Source organism: Chrysemys picta, chromosome 1, assembly GCF_011386835.1.
Source record: "Chrysemys picta bellii isolate R12L10 chromosome 1, ASM1138683v2, whole genome shotgun sequence".
NCBI classification, from domain to species: Eukaryota; Metazoa; Chordata; order Testudines; family Emydidae; genus Chrysemys; species Chrysemys picta.
In genome coordinates this window covers 54,785,439-54,803,580 of record NC_088791.1, presented here as the reverse complement: position 1 = coordinate 54,803,580, position 18,142 = coordinate 54,785,439, and the positions used below count along the sequence as shown (strand labels likewise).

The following is an 18,142-nucleotide window of genomic DNA, read 5'->3' as shown; positions in this document are numbered from 1 at the left end:
GTGTTTCTTCACACCATTTTCCCCTAAGCAAACCAATAAAGAGCCGCTGGGTTTTTAAATCTCCTGTTAAATTCAAAAGACAGCTTTTACATCTTGAGTAACATTAATACATTTATTTAATTATAATTTATTTTTCATTCTTAAAAAGGACAAAGCATGGTCCTGCTCTACTAAATTAAAAAAAATAAGATAAAGAGTAACTAAAACAAATTCAAAATTCATCAGTATTAAGTAATATTAATATCAAGTTTCCTGAAGTATAAAGAAACAACAAATGTGTCTATCTAAACTTTAATTATGAACCTTGTGTTTTAAAGCAGATGATACATTAGTTAGTTTTGTTGACAACAGTTTGAAACTGAAGGTCCCAGTTTACACAGTTGTGTAAAACAATAAAAATCTGGAATTACCAGATCAGTATGTGAGATGTTGTAATCTAGCTCATCTGTGTTACAGATTTAAAAAAAAAAAAAGTGGTTTTACCTTCCAGATCGTTTTCATCCAAAAATTAAACAGTTTTGCTCCTTATATCACACATTAGAAAAGCAAAAGGCAATCATGCATTTGGCAAAAGATTTAGTTGTGGTTGTACATTATATAAAAATGAGTCATACTGCATAAAAACCAAAACAAAATAAAACACTCTTTTGTACAGAAGGCTTTCAGAGTATTAGTTTCTGTTACGCATGAAAACAGCTCATTTTTCTTTCAAATAACTATACAGTTTATGAAATTCAGGAGAGCTCTTATAACTTTTGACATTCCTCTATAGGGAAGTTATCACTTTCACCTATTTAAAAAAGTTTAATCTTGGAACAAAGAATTAAACTAAAACAGTATTATTGATATTTCTTAATGAAGACTCTAAACGTTTACAGGTAAATATATAGTACAAAATCATACAAATTAAAGAAAGGGGTGTAAAGTATTAATAGGCCTATTCTTGCTTCATGTAAATAGTATTATTATGGACCTCTACAGTATCCGTTCTAAAAAGATAAACTCTATCTCTAAATAGCTAGCAAGGTTGTGCTAATAAAATATGATTCAAAGCTTATAATTCTTGAAGCATCAGACATTGCACTATTACTTGAGCCAGCTGATTCAATATCACCGTTTTTCTTCAACATTCACACTCAGACTAAGTTCTCAGCACACCATGGAAAAAGAAAGAAATATGCACTTCTTTAACAACTTTAAAAAAACCACTGAAACAGTGTAGACACAGTCAGAGCAAAAACATTCTCTATCTCCTATTAGACTTCCATTTTTGCAAAAGCCATAGTTGACATTTAGAATCAGACCAGCTGGGATCTGCCTTTCATTTAACATCTTCATAACTTTCAGCATTATATCAGACAGGGAAATAGTCTAAGAACTTTTAAACTCTTATTTACAGCACTAGGAATAATAGAATAATATCGAGTTATTGGGGGGAAAAAAAGCATATTCTTCCAACTGCAGGGCTTCACTAAAGAAAAATAAAAACTTGAATCTGCAGCATAAAAAAGTAATCAGAATAATTTTTTGTTACTGTGCTTTCTTTTTGCCATTTTACTGTACATGTTTTAGCTTATTATTATAAATATTTTAAAACACAACTTAAACATTCTATTGTTTGATGTTCCAGTGGCTGATCCTATACTGGCCTCCATTTTCAAATTTTTAACATGCTGTTCCAATATCTTGAGGGAGGAGGGGCAATTATACTGCTTGTATAAAAGCCAGAATTTCACACTTAAAATCAGCGATGACTGAATTATTTAAACAATAACTCCTGAACAGAGTAAAAGAAATGGTATCAAGCTGTATATGCTGCCACTGATGTTCTTTGCATGATAAAATTGAAATAATCTATTACTAATTAAGAAAATCACAATTTGTTTGAGGAGCATTTTTTTTTAAATGTTGTGTTATAGGAAGTAAAGGACTGGAAAATCCTTATAATTCAATTTTGCTGTTAGTATTCAAAATTAAACTCCCAAATGCATCTAAAATAAAAATTCCTTGTAATGGAACCCAGTATGCTCAAATGCTCCCAAAGTATATTCAATTGCTTCAAGAAAAAAAGCTCTAAAAATGAATTCAATGTTTTTGCTTTGACTGTATCCCTAAAAACCTGAAATCTCATAAATGATGGTAGGGCCATTCAAAAATATGCAGTACACAAAACATATAGGATAGTACAGACAGACATAATTACTCTTACATTTACCACACACAATCAACATTTCAATCTCTATTATATTTCACAATTTGTTATTCAAGTTAAAGCACCTATGTATGGTGATTTTACTTTCACTGTACAGCCTATGTTATTGGATTTTAACACTGTAACTTGCCCCATTGGACCAAATCATGCAACTGTCACAAATCAGCATAAGTGTTTTATAAGGCATATCGGAACAAGTTAAAAATCATTTCTTATCCTTTCAAAAGTAGATTCGCTTGATGGAGGAGTTCCTGGATGCCTCAATCCTCTTAAAGTTCATAGTAAATCAGTAGGGTAATTTTTTAAAGTGTAATTTATTTGGCTTAAGATGGTGCCAGGAGTCAAAAAGAATAGTAGTCCTCACAGGTTTGAAGGGTGTCCTTTACACTGGGCTGAGGACAAGATAAATCCAGAGACATTCAGAATTCTAAGTAGGCAAGGACACCAATGGCAGGCAGCAATAAGCCAAGAAGACCAGGTGATACTCCAGCAGCACCTACAAATAAAAGAGATAATGCATTTTTGTTTTTATGTGAATGATCACCACAAATTTAGATGCAGGCAATGATTTAAGGTGAGAGATCTTGAAAACCAGCTGGTACATCACAAAGCAGCTTCTACCTGTATGGACAATTTAAAATGGATAAAAGTCACCACAATATTACTAAGGACTCGGTCTTTCATTCTGTGTGAACTGTTTATTCAGCATGTTTATATAATCAGTGAGGCCATTAAGATCACATCGGTATATTTTGGTTTGGATGGTCCAGCAAGCCAGGAGGCTATACCAGGAGGCAAAAGGTCAAAATAAATATTTAAACATGTGAAAACAAAATGAGCAGAGACTTTGAAATGTGATGAAGCAAAGAGATACCTCCAGAAATGTTAATGTTGTTATGATCAATAATAACCTGAGAGCTGCCACAGATCCTGGGCCATTTGTTTACCTGCTGGATTATGAAGTCCAGATGGCTAATCTCTAACAATACAGCATTTGTGTGTATATTTCTGTTAAAAATCACATGGTCTCTTTTAAATAAATATTTTATGACAAAAATATTCAGTAACAGTTTACAATCTTTGTGTGATTTTGCTTTGAAATACCAAGCATAATAATGATACTATGTGCAATGACTTTTGTTGTCTCGGTCCAGCTTCCTGTAAACAAACATCTATTTTATAAAGCCACAAATGGATCTATCTGGCAACCTTGCTCTCAATCTGGGGAGGAATGAATGGTGATGAAGAACAAGCTATCCTCTCATCCCTTGAGATGGTTCCTGTAGATCAGGATTGAGCTAGATTAGTTGGGCAGTATGGACGAAGGTTGCACTGCTGTCATGTGTGATGTACTTCAGCTATGGATAGACGACTTCAAGGTGGATCCAGTGCTGTCCGTCCCTATCTATCTAGATTTTTATTCTGTGCTCATCTCCATTGTATTTTAGCACCTAATCTAGTATCTCTCTCTATGGTTTCATTAAATTCTAAACAAACCCCAAAGGAGAGGTTACTCACCCCATGCAGTAACTAATTTTTTGAGATGTGTGTCCCTAAGGATGTTTCACTTCAGGTGCACATGTGTTCCATGAGCCTTTGATTGGAGATTTTAGGTAGCAGTGCCTGTTCGGCCCAACATACACTCTACTCTGTCTTGTGCTCTGCAACATGGCTATTTAGAGCTGCGTGGGTGACCCCCTCAGTTCCTTTCCTACTGGAATGCTCCATAGCAGAGTGGAGCATCCATACAGACATACATCTCGAAGAACTACAGTTATTGCATAGGGTGAGTAACCTCTCCTTCTTCGAGTCGTGTCCCTATGATTGCTCCTCTTCAGGTGACTACTGAACAGTACCCTCTAAGGATGGGGGAGGAGGTGCTTCACAGTCAAGTCCAAAATTGAAGACAATACAGTAGAGCCAAACATAGCATCAGAAGCTAAGTCATTAATTATTGCATAATGTTTAGAAAAGGTGAGTATGGAGGTCCCTTTTGTGGCTCTACGTATTTCAGTGATGGGAACGTTCTTAAGAAAGGCTACTGAAGTAGAAAGATCTTATTGAATGGGTTAGTACTCTTGAATGAGCTTAGAGATCATGAGACTCATAACAAAAGGTAATGCAGTCAGATGTCCATCTAGAGAGAATTTGCTTGGAAATTGGAGATCCCTTAGATCTGTCCACAATAGACACAAACAATCTAGGAGATTTTCTAAATGGCTTAGTCCTGGCCAACTAAAAGTCAAATAACCTTCTGACATCGAGTGTATGTAATAATGCATTCTCCTGATACAGGTGTAGTTTAGGAGAGAAAACTGGAAGATCAATAGACTGATTAATGTGGAAATCAGAGGACATCTGTAATAATTAGGGATGTGGTCGCAATGTGACCTGTCCTTGAAAAATACTGTAAAGTGGGGATATGCCATCAGAGCCTTTATCTCCCCAACACAGAGCAAAAGTAATGGCTATCGAGAAGGCTGTTTTCATAGATAAGTCAAGAAGGGAACAGGTCACCAGTGGCTCAAAGGGAGGTCTCATAAGGCATCTAAGCACCAAGTTGAGGTCCCAAACTGGGATAGGACATGTGACTCATAGAAAAATATTCCCCAGCCCCTTGAGAAATCTCACTATCTTCTGATGTGCGAACACTGAAAAACTCTCTACCGGGAAATGGAAGGCTGTAATGGCTGCCAAATGTACTCTAATGGAATTCAAAGACAACCCTGACTTTTTCAAGTCTAGGGTGTAATCTAGTATATCGTAGAGTGATGAGGATGCAGATGAAAGGTGTCTTAGGTCACACCGGTGACTGAATCTCATTCACTTTTGTAGCTAAGTATTATGGGGAGACTTCTTCCTACTACGTAAAAATACTCTTCTTTTTTCCTCGGAACACGTTGTTTCTAACCCCAGGAGACATCAATCATCCATGCTTTGAGGCAAAGAACCCTGAGGATGGGGTGAAAAATTTGACCAGCATCCTGAGAGAGAAGATGAGGGACTGCCTGAAGGGTAATTGGTTGACAAGCATCCAACTGGACGAGGTAAGAAACCACGTCTGTCTTAGCCAAGTTAGGGTCACCAGAATAACTCTGACCTTGTCTCCTTATCTTGATCACACCTTGGATGTTAGAGGAGTTGGAGGAAATGCATACAACAGACCCAATGTCCAACCAAGGAGAAAGGCACCTCCCCCAAGGAATGGTATTTCAGACCTCCTGTCAAGCAGAACTGGGGGTACTCACTCCTCCTTGATGGCTGATATAAAACATGCATGACATATTGTCTGTCATGTTCTTCACATATTTCCCCTGATCAATGGCATAAAATGAAGACTGTCATTGCTGACCACTCTAAGTTCCAGCAAGGTGATGTGCAGAATGCTCTCGTGAGATGACCACATGCCTTGAGCAATGTATCTAGACGTGGTTACCACCCCAAAAGAGATGCCTCTGGTGTCCCTAGACTCTGTTTGCTTGTCAGAGGGTGGAGATGTTTGGCAGGAGAGAGATCACTTGATCATTACCTGTTAGGTTCACTCCCTCTGGGGCACCTGGCATTGACCACTGTCGGTAGACAGGATACTGGGCTAGATGGACCTTTGGTCTGACCCAGTACGGCCGTTCTTATGTTCTTATGTTATCATCATCATTAGGAATGGTTGAGTAAAGGAGATTTCTGCGCAAATGTTGTGAGGGTCTTTCCACTAGGAACAGTAGGAACTGAGAGTAGTTTGTACAAGCTGTGTTTGCCTGCCAAATAAACTGTTCTGCAGCACATCTGCAACGTTGTATGGTTTATCACAAAAGTCCCAGTTGCCATAAGCTCCAACAACTGAAGACAGTTTTTAACCAGTGTCTGAGGGCTGATTTGGACTATAAAGACTAAATTCAATAGGGTGGTAAACCTCTGTGTTGGGAGGAAGGCTTTGGTGGCTACCACATTGAGGCAGATTCCTATGAATGCCAAGCTTTGGACTGGGACCAGGGTGGACTTCTGAATGTTTAACTGCAGTCTCAGGCTGAGAAACAGTTCTGTGGCCTTCTGAGGGGCCACTTAGGTCTCGCTGTAGGAGCAAACCTTTAGCAGCCAATCATCAAGGTATGGGAATACTGGGATTCCTCCTCTGTGAAGGTAAACTGCTACCACTGACAGAACTTCGAAAACACTCTGGGAGCAAAAGAGAGTCTGAAGGGAAGCACTCTGTATTGAAAATGGTTTTGACCTAGAGTGAAACATAGGGACCTTCTGTGGGAGAGGTGGGTCGTTATATGGAAACATGCATCTTGTAGGTTGAGAACCAATCCCCTAGATCAAATGATGGTATTATTGCTGCAAGTGTTACCATTTTGAACTTCTGTATCTTCACAAACTTGTTGAGGAGCTTTAGATCTAGAATGGGTCTCCACCCGCTGTTCTTTTTTATAACCAGGAAGTACCTGGAATAAATCTCATTCCCAACTGATTCTGTACTGCTAAGGCTCAGGAGGGACTCTATTTCCTGCTTTAAAAGGCATTTATGAAAGGAATCCCTGAAGAGAGAAAAGGAAGGGGGGTTGGATGGAGGGAGGGAAGCAAAGTGGATGGAGTATCCTGCTGATATGATCTTCAAAACCCTATGTCCATAGTGATATGCTCCCAAGCTTGTCAGAAGTGAGAAATGTCTTCCTTGCTTTGGGGACTGGCTGTGAATAATTGCAACTGGTAAGGAAAAAGGGGGGAGGGTAACTCAATAACCCCAACAAAATTGGTGTTTTGGCAATGAGGGTTGCAAGGCTGATGTCTGTGTCTCAGACGGTCTCCTTTTCTGAAACCTCTGCCTCTTTTGCTGAGGTTCATAAGGTCTCTGGGAGCCAAAGAATTGAGCAGAACAAGATCTCTGTGCTGTCTGGGACTTACTAGATTTCCTTTTATGTGCAGGCATGTAAATTCCCAGAGACCGCAAAGTGGCCCTGGAGTTTTTTAATATATGAAGAGACTCATCTGTATTTTCTGCAAACAATTTTAAGCCATCAAAGGGAAGGTCATCAACTGTATTTTGAACCTCCCTCAGAAATCCTGATAGCTGAAGCCAGGAGGCCCTTCTCATGACTACTGCCATAGAAATAGAGCAGGCAGCTGTGTCAGTGGCATCCAGAGAGGACTGCAGAGATGTTCTGGTGAGGAGCTGACTCTCTGTCATGATTGCCTGGAATTGGTCCTCTGCTCTGGTGGTAAATGCTCAATAAATAAATTGAACTTTGAGTAGTGGGCATGATTATATTTCACCATCAATGCCTAATAGTCAGTGTCTCACACAAATATAATTTGCGAGCAAATAAATTGAGACACTTCTGATCTTTATCCTATGGCATTGATTTAGCATGGTGCTGCCTTACATATCCATTTACAGCCTTGACATCTAGGGTGTTGGGAGAGGGATCAGAAAACAGAAACTCCTAATCTTTAGTTGGAACATACTATTTATTATCAGCCCGTTTACGGGTGGATGGTATTGTTGCTGGGGTATGCCAGATTACTTTTGCAGGATTCAGCAGCACCTCATTAATAGGTAGTGCAATTTGGAAAGATGATGTTGTATGCAGAATATATTGTAACACCTTAACCTCCCCAAGTGGAATTTGTAAGGAGTCCACTATCCTTTTAATGAGGTCTTGGAACCATTTGAAGTTGTCTGCCAGGGATGGTGGGGGAGGCATGACTGCTTCATCTGGGGATGAAGAAGAGATGTTGTTTGGTGGGATGACCTCTTTGACTACTCTTGCCTCCTGTTTTCAAAGGTCTCTTCTTTTGGATAAGGTCTTTTTTTGAGAGACAGCATGTGGGGGGAATTGTCTACCCTTATCATGGCGATGAGTGATGCTAGGGGTCCTAGAGAATTGTTGGCAGTAAACCGCCCATGGATCCCAGTACTTCCAATTAGAGGAGCCATACGATATAGGTGAGGTGCTCAGAGCACTGGGATGGAGCTTGAGAGTGTCTTTCACAAATATGTTCCATCTCCGTCTGATAGTGAGGAGAGGAGCCCTGAACTGACATTTGTGAGACCAATGCGAAATCACCATCATCATTGTCATCTTCAACATCACTTTGTAGAGGTGGAGCACCAGGAGAAAAAGATGGTGGCGCTATCAGTATCAAGTGAATGTCTGGAGACCTAGAGGTCCTCGGTATCAAGAACGGATTGGTAGCAAACAAAGGGGAGTCAGGCATCTCTGTTATTGCAAGGTCTCATGAAAGGTACCAATATGGTGGTCGATACACAGGTGGCAGCCTGACAAAAGCCTGTGGCAGATGGAGCAGGCAGTACTGCAGGCTTTATGCTCCCTGAGGAGAATCCACTAGCTGCTAGCTTGGTCTTCTGCAGTACTGAAATGTTAGGTACCGAGTGCCTGGCTGATTCTACTGGGACCAGCTTAGAAGAGGTTGTCCTCTTATCTTTGTTGATTCGATCCCCTGACAATAATGAAGATCCTCCTGAGACAGAACCCTTAGATTCTTTGGGTTTACTGATGCTCACAGTACCTGAGAAACCTGCAGCCTCATGGGTACCAAGTTGGGGATCAGCAGGTGCTGAAGCAGTTTAGCTACAAGCTGGGGACGCATTGGTTAGAAGTAACGGAAGAGGAGAAGGACCTAGGGGTTCTTGTAGACCGCAGGATGACTATGAGTCGACAATGCGACGTGGCGGTGAAAAAAGCCAATGCGGTCTTGGGATGCATTAGGCGAGGTATATCTAGTAGGGATAAGGAGGTGCTGCTTCCGTTGTATAAGGCGCTGGTGAGACCTCATTTGGAGTACTGTGTGCAGTTCTGGTCTCCCATGTTTAAAAAAGATGAACTTAAATTGGAACGGGTGCAGAGAAGGGCCACTAGGATGATCAGAGGAATGGAAAACCTGTCGTATGAAAGGAGACTGGAGGAGCTTGGATTGTTTAGTCTGACAAAACGAAGGTTGAGGGGGGATATGATTGCTCTCTTTAAATATATCAGAGGGATAAATACAAGGGAGGGAGAGGAATTATTCCAGCTTAGTACTAATGTGGACACAAGAACAAATGGATATAAACTGGCCGTGGGGAAGTTTAGGCTTGAAATTAGACGAAGGTTTCTGACCGTCAGAGGGGTGAAATATTGGAATGGCCTTCCGAGGGAAACGGTGGGGGCGAGGGACCTGTCTGGTTTTAAGATTAAGTTAGACAAGTTTATGGAGGGAATGGTTTAATGGTAAAACATATTAGCTGAGGAATACCAAGCAATGGTAGGCAAACAGTATAATGGCTAACAAGGGTTAGGCTGGAGACTCTTGCCTACATGCTCGGGGTCTTACTGATCGCCATATTTGGGGTCGGGAAGGAATTTTCCTCCAGGGTAGATTGGCTGAGGCCCTGGAGGTTTTTCACCTTCCTCCGCAGCATGGGGCAGGGATCTCTAGCAGGAGGGTTCTCTGCCAATTGAAGTCACTAAGACACAGGATTTGGGGACTTCATCAGCAGAGTCAAGGAAAGGGTAGGGACGGTTCTGTGGCCTGCAGCATGCAGGGGGTCAGACCAGATGATCATAATGGTCCCTTCTGACCTTAAAGTCTATGAGTCTATGAGTTGTCTCAATCAGTGACCGGGGTTTCTTTGAGATTCCCTATCTGGGGAACCTAAGCTCCATTTCCCAGAGTCTTTTTGAGGGAATTCTGGAGTCTTCCTTTTAGAAGTTGTAGAGGAGTATTGAGCTGAGTTGACAGTTGACTTGTTTGGAGACTGGTGTACAGAGGGGGAGGGAGGAATCCCCTGGTCTGGGTCAGAAGACAGACAGAGGGAGCTCTCCATCATAAGCAGGCACGTCTTAATCTCCTGGTTCTTTCTGGATCTCAATTTTATGGCCAGGCAAAAATTACACTTTTGGGGGACAGGTGACTCCTTCGGGCAATGGACAGCCCAGGAGTGCCAGTCACTCAATGGGTAAACCTCCTGGCACAAAGGGCAATGTTTAAAACTAGAGAGCTGGGCATACCCTCCCAGCAATCTAAAGTCCTTACAACAATTTTTTTAAACTACTACTAACTATAACTAACTACCACTATTATAACTGGCTAAGCTAAGTAAAATTATGAGAAAAACTGCAATTGAGGTAAGCTCAGCTTGGACACTGTTGAGGCTCCATCTCAGGCTGAGGCGGTTGCGAAGGAACTGAGGGTGGTTTGCCTGTGCAGCTCTATCTAGTTATGGTGCGGAATAGAGCACATGCGCAGGTCAAACAGGCACCGCTACTTAAAATCTCTGACTGATGGCGCATGAGCGTCTGAAATGGAGCACCCACAAGGACATTACTCAAAGAAGAAAAATGATTTTGTAACACGATTCTGTTATAGCTGCTTCTGCTCACATTCTTTCCAATAAAGTTTCTTCTGAATAGTGTGACTATCAATCACAGATGGAGTAAAATGGCTTGTAAAGTTCAATCTCCTTAAACAGAGTCCTTCAGGAGTTTCTGGGGTCTACTTTCTTTGCCAAAAGGCTCATGTAGCTGACTGAGGAAGAAACGAAGGAGCTGAAGGATGGGAAAAGGAAACTATAAGCCATAAAGCAAAGATTCAGCAGGCAGCACTATTCCATACAGTAGCAGCAAAGAATATTAAAGTCAAATATCAAGTGTTTTTTTTATTCAGAGATTTTACAACAAGAAGGGACCATTATGATCACCTAGTCTGACCTCTTATATAACACAGGCTGTAGGATTACACTAAGTGGGTTCTGCATCAAGCCCATAAATTTGTACTTAAGGATGTGGAAGACGCAATCTTTCAGCTACAATATTCTACATCTTTCAGTAAGTAAAGAGGCTGAGCCTGCATTCCATGTGCACTCACAATCTCCCGTTAACAAATGCTGTCCTGATCAGATGTCTGAAGCCAACAGGAGTTTGTAGGTGAAACCAGGATTGGGATCAAGACAAGTTAAAATAAATGTCTGAAAGTTGATTTGAGACACTTATTACCTGCACTCTGGAAAAATAAGGAAACCAGCTGGAAATGAAGTTGGATGGACTTGTGGCTAAGGACAAAGGCAATCAGAGTTCCATTGCCAGTCTACCAGACTCCCTGCATGCCCTTGTACAAGTCATCTAATTGATCTTTGCTTCAGTTCTCTAACTGTAAAATGGGGAACATGATATTTTCCAATCTAGAGAATAAATTCATTAGTATATAGGAAATACTCAGATATGATGATGATGAGCACAGGCGCTGACTTTGTCCTTTCCCAGGGGGTGCTCGACGCCCACTCCCCCTGGGTCCCGCCCCCACTCCACTCCATTTATACACTTGTTAGCTGAGCAAGATGTTTTGACTTTGAGGTCAAGGAGTATAAAAATATTAAGTTATTTAGTAAACAAAGACATTTCAGGCATATTTGAAATAAAATAGTTTCGACATAGTCTTCGGTCTGCACATATTGTGTAATCAAAAAACTTGTATCAATACAAAAAGTGTTTGGAGGGATTTCAGCAACAATTTGTGTGACCACTCAATTAAGTAATGATTATTTTTTCTGATATGTTGCTGATATCCAACCACCATGAAATCAGCTGTCAGGTAAACTGAGGATGAACAGCAGGAGATCCAACAGTGCTTCCTTCATAAGCTCAGCTCCTAAACACTACAAACTTGTCTTTCCACAGAAAGTTCGGTATCCAATCAATTGAAAGACAAAGGGATGAGATGAATGCAGGAAAGTTGCTTTTATAAATATTTAAAAAGAAAATAATTTGGTATTCTAGTATTTGCATCACAACACATGTTACCATCACACATTCAGAAATGATTTGCATTATGGGAATAACCCTGATCAGTTTGCACCTCATTGGGATTATTTATCACTTGAACACATATAAGCAACTTTTTGTAATCACTCTCCACATATGCTAGAGTGATGGACCTTAGCAAACAAACAGTAATAATAAATGTGGGCTATAGAAAAATAATTTTAGAGTTGTATGTGGGAATATCCACACAAAATGGATTTTAAATTTGCAAGAACAGTTCAATTGGAATTGTATTCAACTGGAAATTCCTGTACAACCATCCAATCTGGGAACAGAAGCTATATCATGTGACTTAAGGCAAGTCTACACAGCAATTGGGAGGGGTAATTCCCAGCTCAGGTAGGCATATGTGCATTAGCTCTGCTCCAGCTCTAGTGCCTAAAAATATCAGCGTGGCCATGGTGGCATGGGCAGCAGCTTGGTTAAGTCCTGAGTACATACCCAGGAAATGGATAGCCAGAGCAGTTGCCATGGCTATACTGCTATTTTTAGATGCTAGCTTGAGCAGAGCTAGTGCATGTACATCTACTTGCACTGTGAATCAAACCTCCCAGTTGCTATGTAGACATACCCTTAGGTGGATAGGCAAAATTAAGCAACACAACTCAATTGTTGATTGTTTACAAACAATGCAGAGTAAAACACATGAATATTCTGCAAAGAAAAAAAAAAGTTACAATCTGAAATAAACTACTCCCTGAGAAGTACTCCCAGTGGGCAATATTCAACACAATTCACTTGGGGTTAAATTTATCCCAGCGCAGCAGGCTCAAAAATAGATTAGGCACCACTTCAGTGTACCATGTAAGCTCTATGCAGTAAGGTTACTCTTATACCCCGACATGACACTAACAGAACATTGTGAGGAAAGTTATCACATTAAGCAGACTTCTGTCTTTTTTGTTGGACTACTGATGCTGATGTCAGGAGGTACATGCTGGATTAGACCTCCAGGCAGGCCTGTGGGTGCAATCCTGTAGTCCCCTTACCCATATACAACATCCTTGAGATTAATGCAAGCTTTACCTGAGTAAGGACTGCAGGTTTTACAGCTGTAGGCCAATGCTGATGTAAGTCTGACCTGTCAGTCTTAGCAACTATTTTAAAAATGAGAGAAGCATTGATATATATTTAATACAGAAAACTGCTCTATGCTGTGTAACTTGCCATTGCTGGCATGATAATTCACCCATTTATTTCCTCCTTGGAAAAACAAAATGGTTGATTTTACAGTTGAAAGATGTACATATGTAGAGTAAGAGGTTTTAAATAGTTGCTTATATATGGATTTGATTACCTTTGCCATATGGATACAAGGACATGCAAACAAGCCATATTATGGACAAACCAGGCAGAACCATTAGCACACATGCTACAGAGTGCTACTGCAGTGGTCAAATCTGAACCTCTACCATCTGACCTAATTTAAAATATGAATGACTGTAGACAAATATTTTTTTAAGTATTTGTGAATATGTGCAAACAAATGTATGAATTTATATAAAAGGAAGATTTTTGCACTCTCCATAAAGGCTGGCCATGTATGAACTTGGTATTTCCTTTCTCTGACTTGGGACCCATTTAGAAATAACACAGATGATTCGTATTAACATTATTTATGACTCCAAGTGAAGCCCTATTCCAGTACCACGCTATCTGTAACCCTATCCCATCAATTGCAAGTACATACAGCACTGAACACACAGAATGGCAAACTGCAGCCACAGAGGGAGAGGCCAAGCCGAGTCAGCACGCCAGTCATGAGGCCTAAAGACCACCAGTCTGAAATGAAAGTATCTTTCTGTTTGCGGGTTTGGCATCAAGGTATCTAATTTACTGCAAATAAACAGTGTATGGCTGTGTGTGTTATATTCAATTTTCCTACTGGCCCTGAGCGTGAGTGTCCTCTCTATGTATCTGGGAAGAATTACAGATTTGGCTGGATTACTATAAAAACGAAGCTCAGCTGTGGAAATCTTGAATTCTTTTAAACCTAGCACTAGCTTTTCTACAGTGGATAAGGAAATATCTAGAATGCACTTTACATATGTACAGGATTTTGTTTCTATGATGCATGGGCTGCACTTGGTTAATCTATTTTTTGCATTCTGCTTTAAAGAGATCTCAGGAGTCTGAAAGCCACAAACCACACACTGTCAATACAGTTAAGCATTTTCCTTCAAAAAGTTATATGTCCGAGTAAACGAAGGAAATACCAGTAGTTTTGGACACATTTTTCTCCAGTGGGAGCCATGTGTGTTAGATGAACTCCAGGTAAAATCCCACATATCTATGGTTTTATCCTCCTTACATCTTACATTCCCTGCTTCAGCATTGGCCATCCACTAGAAGCAGAGAAAGCCCAGAGAGAAGTCCTCCACACTTCTGGACTAAGGCTTTGTGGGGAGAGAATTAGCAGAAGGTCACAAAGATGGCTTGTATATCAATTTTCCATTCTTCATACACTGTATTACTAGCAACTTCAGACATTCAATATTTTACCATTTAAATATAAAAATAACAAATCTAATGTGTATCAAAACATCTAAGACATCTATATATTACTCTAAATTTTGTAACAATTATTTTCTTTAGACTTTGATTATTAAATTTGATATTGTTGCCCCTTCTTCTGACATCAGTGTCACCCTCTGTTGAGTGGTAGCTGAATTCTGGGGTCTTGTAGCTCTAGTGGAAGAGAAATCAATGACCTGGAGTCTGGGTATGCTCTACGAGTAACCTGCTTTATTTAAACATATACACCAGTCCTGGAACAGAGGCAGTCACTAACAGCATGCAGGTAATCCACTCTTCCAGAAATCTCAATCCACATACCAGTGGCCAAATCACAGGAAGCAGGGCCGGCTCCAGCTTTTTTTCCTCCCCAAGCGGCGAAGGAAAAAAAACAAAACAAAAACCCGATTGAGCTGCCATCGAAGTGCCGCCGAAGAGGAAGCGAGGGACTGAAGGACCCGCCGCCAAATTGCCGCCGGAGACCCGAACGTGCCGCCCCAATAACGGATGGAGTGCTGCCCTGTTCTATTGGCCGCCCCAGGCACCTGCTTCTTTCGCTGGTGCCTGGAGCCGGCCCTGACAGGAAGTGTACTCTGTCCCATGAATTGCCTCTACTATAGAGAATAAAGCAGAGAGCAAACTCTTTGCAACCTGCTACAGCTTCTCTCAAAGGAAGACTGTATAATAGAACTAATACTGCATTTCTTCAAAAAGTAAAATCTTGTTCACATTCTAAGAACGTGTAAGACTATGTGCAATACCACTAGTTGGTGACTCTTGCCATAATGTTTTACAATTTTACAGCATTTTCCATTCAAGGATTTCAAAGTATTCTATGTATATTGAACATGGGATAGAAAAGTATTTTTATATTTATTTTACAGATGCACAATCATAGAAACCATAGAAAGGGTCAGTGATTTGCCCGTGTCACACTATTACTCAGTGCCTGAGCTGGAAAGAGATTCCACAAGTCCTAACTTCCTGTTCTTTTATAACCAATGAAGAAATATTAGCTTTGGAAGCAAATTGCAGGATAATTTCTTACCATATAGATGTTAAACTACCAATAAGTTTGTTGTTGTAATTAATCCATATAGTAAAGTTCCTCTTCACAAAGGAGTTTATTTTTTCTAAGACTTGGTCTACACTACAGGGCTGACTTATGTTGACCTAACTATGCCAGTGTCTGTACTACAGCTTTGCTCCCACCAGTGTAAGTGCCTTACTACACCGACATAATAACTCCACCTCCACGAGAGGCATAGGGCTTATGTAGGTGTAGTTAGAGCAACACAGTGTCTGTGTAGACACTGTGTTCCGTACATTGGCTGTTAGCTGTCATGTCAATTTCACAGCTCTAGAAATCTCTAGAAAGCCGGCTCCGCTCAAAGCCAGGCTGCCACCCACCTGCTGCCTCCTGGGATCTTGGCTCCCCGCTCCCTGCCAGGAGTACGGCAGCCGACTGGCCTCTGAGTGTGGCTCTCCCCGTTGGAGGCAAGAAGCCCTGGGCGGCTGCCTCTCCGTTCCCAGCGGGGAGGTGAGAAGCCCATGGGGTAGCTGGGCTCCCAGCGTGGAGCTGCATGGAGCTGAGAGCCCTGCCCCTTTTCAGTCGGTGGAAGTGCTCATGGTGAGGACATGCACCACCACCAGAAGGAGGGTAGTGTGGACATCAGCCACCGGCATAATTACCGGGGTGGCTGTAAATTGACCTAGGATTGACATGCCCTGAGTTGCAAAATGTTTAACCACCAATATATGTAAAACTTCAGCTAACATTGGGCTAATCATGAGTTGACCCTGTTGTGGCACAACTCTTTCTCTACTTTGGTCCTTAGGAAAGACTTTTTCAAGAACGTACAAGAAATTATGTTTAACATGTACAGGATTACAGCAGTGTTCTTGGTTCCCATGAACTGAAAATCTAAATGTATTAATTCTGTAACTACCATCCATTTGTAAAAATAGACCACAAGTTATCATCAAATGTTTAACATTTTAAAGTGAGAGACAGAGACTCCTCATCTCTCGCATGATATCGCCTATGATTTATAAATAATGTAAAATTGCTAACAGAGCTAGATTTACTTACTATGACAGTAAAGAAATTTTGTTTTCTTACACAACAGCTGTCATCAGACCTAAAACATTTTTGAAACAGTGGCAAAAACTCATCAAGTATTAATTTTAATTTTTTGTTACTTTGTTGTCTGAGATCTATTTCCCACCAGGGCAGGTTGTTTGGGTTTCCCTCTTATTGGTTCTTAGAGCAGCCAATCACAGCTAGTTTGTCATGCTTTCCCTTCTTCTCTTTCTTCTCCCTCGTTGAGCACTTCCATATTTGAAAGAAAAACATGACTTGATTTTCAAAGATGCTGAGCTTCCTAAGTACAGGGAAGCTGAGCCTGAAAATCAGCATTTTAGTTTCTGTAATATCGACACAGCTTCATCTATGTCTAAGGCCTGGTCTACACTTAAAATCTAGGTTGACATATCTATGTCACTCAAAGGTGTGACAAATCTGCACCTCTGAGTGCCTTAGCTATGCCAATCTAACCCCCAGTGTTGACGCAGGTAGGATTCTTCCATCAACCGAGCTACCATCGCTTGGGGAGGTAGTGTTCCTATACGAATGGAAAAACTCCTTCTGTCAGTGCAGGGTGTGTCTATATTATAAGATTATGCTGGCATAGCTACAGCACTGTAGCCAGTGTAGACATGGCCTATTTCCTGACAACATACCTCCTTGGGATGGTGTTTGCTTTGTGAACAAAGTCACATAAAACAAATCAGCAGGTTTATTATTCTGTGATTTGATAAATATCAGTGTAGACTGCTCAGTTCAGAATAGGAGCCCTGAGAGACAGACTGTCTCTTGGGCTATGTCTACACTACATGTTATGTCGGTATAACTTATGTTGCTCAGGGGTGTGAATAAACCACCCCCGAGTGACATAAGTTACACCAACATAAGCGGTTGTGTGCACAGTGCTATGTTTCATGGAGGTGGTTTTATTATGCCGATGGGAGAGTGCTCTCCCATCAGCACAGAGCGTCTTCACCAGATGCGCTGCAATGACAGCTGTGCCACTGCAGCAATGTACATATAGAAATGACCTAGGAAAGGCTACCTGAAGAGGAAGGGGAAGCATAACTGCATGAGATGGACATATGTGGTGCTGGTAGTTACCTGAAGGGACTGCCATCAGCTCCTGCCCAGAGTCCAGACTGCGTTTCTCTAAGCATTCTACTCTGTAGTGCTTACTGAACATAAGCAAGGGTCATCATGTAACTATCTTGGTAAACTGAAAGTCTGATTCTGCCTTCCTTACCCATAATGAAGAGTATATTACTCAAGTAATCAGAGCAAGGTGAGGTTAGAGAGATAAAATGCCTGTCTCATCTACACTATAGTCTCCACCGTTGGTATGACTGGTGGAGAATTATGGGCCCACATGTATCCTCACATACATGGATATGACTGCTAGCTCAGCCACCAGAATGCCGAAAAACTTTTAAGATTAGGAAGTTAAGGTCTATTCCTCTCTCAGGCATAACCACATTTAAGGTTATGGGTGTAAGGTCTATTCAGTGCAAC

The 18,142-nt window shown here is 40.9% G+C and overlaps 1 protein-coding gene across 4 annotated transcripts in view; it reads right to left on the bottom strand.

The window, feature by feature from the left end:
• Nucleotides 1-275: 275 nt before the first annotated feature.
• Nucleotides 276-18,142, bottom strand: part of CNTN1 (contactin 1) — a 447,411-nt gene continuing 429,544 nt past the window's right edge. For all 4 annotated transcript variants that reach the window (XM_008162506.4, XM_065557068.1, XM_065557061.1 and 1 more), the window contains one exon: nt 276-2,708. In XM_008162506.4, the coding sequence (XP_008160728.3) occupies nt 2,632-2,708 (77 nt within the window). In that variant the 3' untranslated portion in view covers nt 276-2,631. The remainder of the gene's footprint in view (nt 2,709-18,142) is intronic.